Source organism: Salvelinus sp. IW2-2015, unplaced genomic scaffold (genome assembly GCF_002910315.2).
Source record: "Salvelinus sp. IW2-2015 unplaced genomic scaffold, ASM291031v2 Un_scaffold9386, whole genome shotgun sequence".
In the NCBI taxonomy this organism is placed as follows: Eukaryota; Metazoa; Chordata; class Actinopteri; order Salmoniformes; family Salmonidae; genus Salvelinus; species Salvelinus sp. IW2-2015.
In genome coordinates, this window is record NW_019950645.1 from 1 (window position 1) to 7,672 (window position 7,672).

The 7,672-nt window shown below is 44.5% G+C and overlaps 1 protein-coding gene across 1 annotated transcript; it reads right to left on the reverse strand.

The window, feature by feature from the left end:
* Nucleotides 1-1,296: 1,296 nt before the first annotated feature.
* Nucleotides 1,297-3,034, reverse strand: LOC112079763 (uncharacterized). Its single transcript, XM_024145613.2, has 3 exons — nt 2,945-3,034; nt 2,326-2,605; nt 1,297-1,914 (listed from the first exon to the last, which is right to left on the reverse strand). Exons 2-3 carry the CDS (start codon nt 2,594-2,596, stop codon nt 1,454-1,456), a joined length of 732 nt encoding a protein of 243 aa, XP_024001381.2. The 5' UTR covers nt 2,597-2,605; nt 2,945-3,034; the 3' UTR covers nt 1,297-1,453.
* Between the last annotated feature and the right edge of the window lie 4,638 nt (nt 3,035-7,672).

Sequence of the window (7,672 nt, forward strand, 5' to 3'; positions counted from 1 at the left end):
CTTCAAGAGCAACGCGAGTTCACCCTTCTGAAAAACACTTTTACACTCGATCCTCCGATTCAAACAACTACAGCAGCGATCCCTTCTCTTTTCTCTCCTCCAAAAAACTAATTGACGTGCTGTCCTGCAGCGCATCCTGCCGATCTCTCAGAATGACCTTACCAATCGTCATGTTTTCAGACTAGTCATTCCACTGAGACTCTGCTTCTTCTCTGTGTCACGAGCCGCTCCGCTTAACTTGCTAAGCTTAACTCTCTCTCCTCTGCTCTATCCTTCTAGACCTATTCGCTTGCACTTTATACTGTGAACCATTCAATCCTCCTCTCACCCCTCCGAAGCTGCGGCAATCTCCGCGCGGCCCACGCTTGGATGCGTCCTACCTGACATGGTCGCTCCTACCAGGTGCATTCGCGAGTAATCTGTTCCGCAACCACTGCTCTCACCACTGGTGTCCCCCAGGCTCTGTTTATAGGCACCTCTCCTATCTTCGCTATAACACGCAAGCTCACTTAGGCTCGTCATATCCTCACATGGCCTCTCCTATCATTGCTAATGCAAGACGACCACACACATTAATTCTTCTCCTCCCCCTCTGCATAACCATGTGCGAAATCGCATCTCTGCATGTCTCAGACATATCAGTGTGGATACGCATCACACTAAAGCTGAACCTCTGGCAAGACGGCAGCTGCCTCTTTCTCCGGGAAAGGATCGCCCTTCCATGAATCCCATCACGTTTGAAACTCCATTGTTCCTCCTCCCCAGACCGCAAAACTTGCGCGTGATCCTGGACAACACCCGTCGTTCTCAACTCACTCAAGCCGGGACCCGTTCCTGTAGTTCCATGCTCTACACATTCGCAGAGTACGACCCTGCCTCACACAGGAAGCGCGCAATCCGTACAGGCATTTGTCATCTCCGTCTTTATGACTTACTGCAAACTCGCTGTTGGCTGACGCTCCCTGTCCTGTGCCATTAACCCTACAACTCATCAGACGCCGCACCGTCTGTGTCTCAACCTTCCCAATTCTCTCACGTCACCCGCTCCTCCGCTCTTCCCATGGCTCCAGTTGAGCTCGCATCCGCTACAAACATGGTGCTTGCCCTACGACTGTGCAGGGAATCCGGCCCTCCTACTCAGCTCTGATCAGCCCTACACCCAAACAAGGGCACTCGCGTTCATCCACCTCTGCCTGCATCGCCTCCCTACCTCTGAGGACAGTACAGATCTCCCGCTCAGCAGTCAAAACTGTTCGCTGCTCTTGGAACCCATGGTGGACAACAAACTCCCTCACGACGCCAGGTCAGCGGAGTCAATCACCACCTTCCGGAGACAATTGAAACCCCACCTCTTTAAGGAATACCTAGGATAGGATAAAGTAATCCTCCTAACCCCCCCCTCCCCCTTAAAAGAGTTAGATGCACTATTGTAAAGTGGTTGTTCCACTGGATATCATAAGGTGAATGCACCAATTTGTAAGTCGCTCTGGATAAGAGCGTCTGCTAAATGACTTAAATGTAAAATGTAAAATGAATAAACATTATAAAAGAGGAGCCTGCTGAATGTTATAATGAAGTCAGTTGAATGTTCTTTCTGGTTAGACCTACACTGAACTGTGATGGTGATGTATAGATTGATGTACATTCTGGCTATGTTACCTCTAGTGTAATATCTCTCTAAATTCTCTGCCAGATCATCCAGATTAATCTCCCTCAGGATTCTCAGTGTTTTCCTAACAGCTTCCTCAGGGCTGTATCTCTCCACCATCTGATCCACTGTGTCCTGTCTGTCAGAGTTCTCCAGCTGACTCTCTGGGATGGGAGGAGAGCCTAACATCCTGCCAACATTCAGTTTAGACTGAAATGTCTTCAGCTGATCTTCAGTGAGCTCCTCCAGACTGATCAGCAGTAGAACTGGAAAGAGAGAAACAGGGGAAATAGAGGGGAAGACAGGAGGGGGGACAGAGAGTCAGTTAGGGTCCTTGTCTATAATCCTACTTCTCTGATCTCTAATTTCTCTGCCAGATCATTCTGGTTCATCTTCCAGATTAGGAAGCTCAGGAAGAGATATACAGTCATGATTAGAAAGTCTCATCTGTTTGTGAAATCTTCCCTACTGTATTGGTGACTGTATGTATGGAATGTAATGAATGTTGGATTGTTGTTTAATCATAWTGMGGTCACCTGGATACATCATGAATAKACATTATAAAAGAGGYGRCTGCTGWATGTTATTATGAAGTCAGTTGAATGTTCTTTCTGGTTAGACCTACACTGAACTGAGATGGTTGATGTATAGATTGATGTACATTGTTGTTATGTTACCTCTAGTGTGATCTCTCTGTAAATTCTCTGCTAGATCATCCAGCTTCATCTCCCTCAGGATGCAGAATGTGATCCCCACAGCTCTCTCAGGGCCGTATCTCTGCACCATCTGATCCACTGTGTCCTGTCTGTCAGAGTTCTCCAGGTGGCTCTCTGGGATGAGAGGAAAGCCTAACATCCAGCCATTAGTCAGGTGAGACTGAAATGTCTTCAGCTGTTCTTCAGTGAGCTCCTTCAGACTGGTCAGCAGCAGAGCTGGAACATCCAACATGGAGAGTCTCTAAAATAACAAAGATGATATGATGTATCATCATATCATAGCTCTGGATAAGAGCGTCTGCTAAATGACTTAAATGTAAATGTAAATGATGTAAGGACGAGAATATAAAAACTGACTAGTGATATCAAATAAAGATCATTAATATATTAATATTTTTAAGACGTACTAGAATATTTATACAGGTCACTCAATATCTCATATGATCATGAAATACATTACATTAGGAACTTTAACACACACACGCACGCGCACACACACACAGCAGTGTATTCAGAGAATACTGTGATCTACTGTATGTGGTTTGCTCACATTGACTTTAGACATGGCCAGTAGTCTTACCTTCAGCACCTCCAGGTTCCGCTTCAGACTAGAGATCTCAGTCTCCCGACTACGACACTTCACTTCAGACCAGGTCAACCTGGACACAGGAAACAGTCACTCACTGTTCTGTTCCCCTACACCACCACCACATGCTGTGGTCACTACACTGTTCTGTTCCCCTACACCACCACCACATGCTGTGGTCACTACACTGACTGTTCGTTCCCTACACCACCACCAATGCTGTGGTCACTACACTGTTCTGTTCCCCTACACCACCACCACATGCTGTGGTCACTACACTGTTCTGTTCCTACACCACCACATGCTGTGGTCACTACACTGTTTCTGTTCCCTACCCCACCACACATGCTGTGGTCACTACACTGTTTCTGTTCCCTACACACCACCACATGCTGTGGTCACTCCACTGTTCTGTTCCCTACACCACCACCACATGCTGGTGGTCACTACACTGTTCTGTTCCCTACACCACCACATGCTGTGGTCACTACACTGTTCTGTTCCCCTACACCACCACCCATGCTGTGGTCACTACACTGTTCTGTTCCTACACCACCACCACATGCTGTGGTCACTACACTGTTCTGTTCCCTACACCACCCACATGCTGTGGTCACTACACTGTTCGTTCCCCTACACCACCACCACATGCTGTGGTCACTACACTGTTCTGTTCCCCTACACCACACCACATGCTGTGGTCACTACACTGTCTGTTCCCTACACCACACCACATGCTGTGGTCACTACACTGTTCTGTTCCCCTACACACCACACATGCTGTGGTCACTAACTGTTTGTTCCCCTACACCACCACCACATGCTGTGGTCACTACACTGTTCTGTTCCCCTACACCACCACACATGCTGTGGTCACTACACTGTTCTGTTCCCCTACACCCACCACATGCTGTGGTCACTCAACTGTTCTGTTCCCCTACACCACACCACATGCTGTGGTCACTACACTGTTCTGTTCCCCTACACCACACCAAATGCTGTGGTCACTACACTGTCTGTTCCCCTACACACCACCACATGCTGTGGTCACTACACTGTTCTGTTCCCCTACACCACCACCACATGCTGTGGTCACTACACTGTTCTGTTCCCTACACCACCACCACATGCTGTGGTCACTACACTGTTCTGTTCCCACACACCACCACACATGCTGTGGTCATCATACTGTTCTGTTCCCCTACACCACCACCACATGCTGTGGTCACTACACTGTTCTGTTCCCCTACACACCACCACATGCTGTGGTCACTACACTGTTCTGTTCCCCTACACCACCACCACTGCTGTGGTCACTACACTGTTCTGTTCCCCTACACCACACCACATGCTGTGGTCACTACACTGTTCTGTTCCCTACACCACCCACATGCTGTGGTCACTACACTGTTCTGTCCCTACACCACCACATGCTGTGGTCACTACACTGTTCTGTTCCCCTACACCACCACCACATGCTGTGGTCACTACCACTGTTCTGTTCCCTACACCACCACATGCTGTGGTCACTACACTGTTCTGTCCCCTACACACACACCACATGCTGTGGTCACTACACTGTTCTGTTCCCCTACACCACACCACATGCTGTGGTCACTACACTGTTCTGTTCCCCTACACCACCACACATGCTGTGGTCACTACACTGTTCTGTTCCCTACAACCACCACATGCTGTGGTCACTACACTGTTCTGTTCTTACACCACCACCACATGCTGTGGTCACTACACTGTTCTGTTCCCCTACACCACCACACATGCTGTGGTCACTTCACTGTTCTACATTCATTTCACTCAGTTCATGAGGATGATGTAATAGAGGTATAGAAGAGATGTTCGAGGGTCAATTCACCACTTTTAAAGTTGATTATCTCTCCAGCACCAGAAGACTCGTATATTCAATGTTACCAGTGTCTATAGAAAATCAATCAAATGTAATTTATAATAAAGTCCTTTTTAAATCAGCAGTTGTCACAAAGAGCTTTACAGAAACCCAGCCTAAAACCCCAAGCAGCAAGCAATGCAGTTGTAGAAGCACAGTGACTGGGAAGAAACTCTCTAGAAAGGCAGGAACTGAGGAAGAAACCTAGAGAGGAACCAGGCTCTGAGAGGTGTCCAGTCCTCTTCTTTACAGGTAGAGAATAGACTAATACAGAACGTGAATTACACCTGGGGGGTCTCTGTTATTTAGAATGATAAAAATATGTTGTTTGCGGAAAAACTCTTTGACACTTCTCTGTTCTCAATGACATTTAAATCCGTATTGAAAAAAGGCGCAAGTTTAAGTTTGTTCCACCTGAGCGAGTCTGACCACAAATCAGAGACCACTATGATGACACACCAAATGTGTTTGGTGGATCGTGGGAAAAGAGCAGGAATAGGCTTTTGAAAGCTACAGTCTAAGCTACGTCTTCCAATGGTGCGACTGCTGTCAGTATCAAACTTGAATAAACGCTGCGAGGTAAGGACGACGGCGATACGGATATCACTTAATATTGATCTACATAGCGCATGGATGTGAATCACACTGCTGCTCTCTCATTTACCTTACAGATTGTGGTTGTTGTGGATGGATGTTCACAAATCTAAATGTGTATTTGAACCCAATAATGGTTGAATTCAAGAAGTTCAAGCTGAAAAATGCACTCTTGCAACAGCTGTATAGTGCGGATCCCGGCCTATGGAATAAAAGTGAGGCTTTTTTTGCTAAAACTTTTGATAGGCTTAAAGGGCCAATCTGTAGTTGCTACATCCATTTTTGGACTTATAGATTATAAATACAGTACCAGTCAAATGTTTGTACACTCATTCAAGGGTTTTTCTTTATTTGTACTATTTTCTACATTGTAGAATAATAGTGAAGAGATCAAAACTATGAAATAACACAGAAGGAATCATGTAGTGAACATATCATAATATATTTTATATTTGAGATTCTTCAAAGTAGCSACCCTTTGCCTTGATGACAGCTTTGCACACTCTTGGCAAAACATGCCATTCCATGAGAGCAGCATTTATTTTTCAACTCGAATCAATGAGCCCAATCAGTCCTCCATGACAACAACATCATAAACAACAGAGTAGGCTGGCTAAGTCCTTCGTTTTGGGGTCATGCTCAGGTCAAACAATTTGGCTAATCTGTACTTCCATATTTCCAAGTCCTATTCTTGAACATCAAGGGGTATAACATTATTGGAATGACTGGAATCCTGATAGACTTTGGTTTTTAATGTAAAGATATAATTGAATCGTATTATTATATGTGGAAAGTGATGGGTTATAGAAGAAGTCTACTAACAACCCATAAATTCAATATTTAACATCCATATATGGAAGCTATGTAAACCTTAACATTGATTCTATCCTGCAATAGATGTCGTTTCAATTGGTCATCATGCATTTTTGTCTACTTCTAATGCCACTTTAAAGGGGGAAAGTAATCTAAAAGTAACGGAATGTAATCAGATTACGTTACTGAGTTTGGGGGTAATACCAAAAGTTACGTTACTTGATGACCATTTTGGACAAGTAACTTGTATCTGTAACGGATCACATTTAAAAGTTAATCTACCCAACCCTGACCGGTTTATTTTGAGCGTCCCCCATAATTGTCGCAAAACCATGGACAATATAACTCTTGTGTTCACTCATCACATTCCACGAAGAGGGCTTGGCGGGAGTTCGCTGGACGCGCTTCTTCACCTCTCCTCCCTGCTGGCTTCCTTTCCTTCTCAGAGGCAGCTACCTCCTACAACACCATACACACACACAGTCTGTCTTGCTGAAGTATTTTCTATTGAGAACCACATTGAGGGTCTAGGCGTGTAATAAAACTTAATGGATGAGACAGTCATTGTTGAGAACACTATGTCTCTTGACAACATTCTTCGATTGAAATCTCAACAGTTACCAGTAACTGTACAAATTAATTATTAAACGATTTCCGCTTCTTTCACTCCTTCGAATGAACGTTGTCATTAGTGCACTATGAATTTTAATGATGATTGATTACTGCGTTATGGAATTCATAGCAAGAGGTTAAATTATTAATAGTTCATAGGCCTACAATAATGTCTATTACATCACATGTTCTTGCATTTCATCATGTAAATCACTTTTTCCGTTACTTTGATTCGAGTCAAATCCGCACTTCCATGTTTGCTGTAAGTGAATATGAAACGGATACAATGTAGCCTACTTAACTGTATCGACAAACTTTTCAGGGACGTTTACAGATAAAATAAGCAACATTACTAAGTTCCTTTTTCCAAACTTATTAAACAAACTTTCAGGACATTTACAGATAAAATAGCAACATACTAAGTTTCCTTTCCAAACTATAAAAACAAACTTATTTCGAGGGACGTTTACAGATAAAAAAATAGCAACATACTGAAGTTTTTCCTTTCCAAAAACTATATTGTCTTTACTTTTGATGAGTCCATTTTCAGAACACTCCCAGCGGCAGCCAGCCGGACTCTGTAAAATAGATTGAAGCCTCTGTGCCAGAACGCTACCCGTTTCCTTTCAGTTTTGAGCAGCCCATCCTGACACAATCCTACCTATAGGTCTCTAGTAGCTGCGTCGCCCCTCTTGTGGATAAACTGACACCAAACAAAAATAGGTGTGAGAGTCAGTCAAGAGACCATGCGTATAAATCCTTTCTAATCGAGCTGCGAAGTCGAATCTCTTCCCCTCTTG

Bases quoted from the DNA above. Each gene is read 5' to 3' on its own strand.
- LOC112079763 (XM_024145613.2), bottom strand. From the start codon at position 2,596: ATGTTGGATGTTCCAGCTCTGCTGCTGACCAGTCTGAAGGAGCTCACT. The intron at 1,915-2,325 runs GTAACATAACAA...CTCTCTTTCCAG, and splicing joins ACAGAGAGATCACACTAGAG to TTCTACTGCTGATCAGTCTG.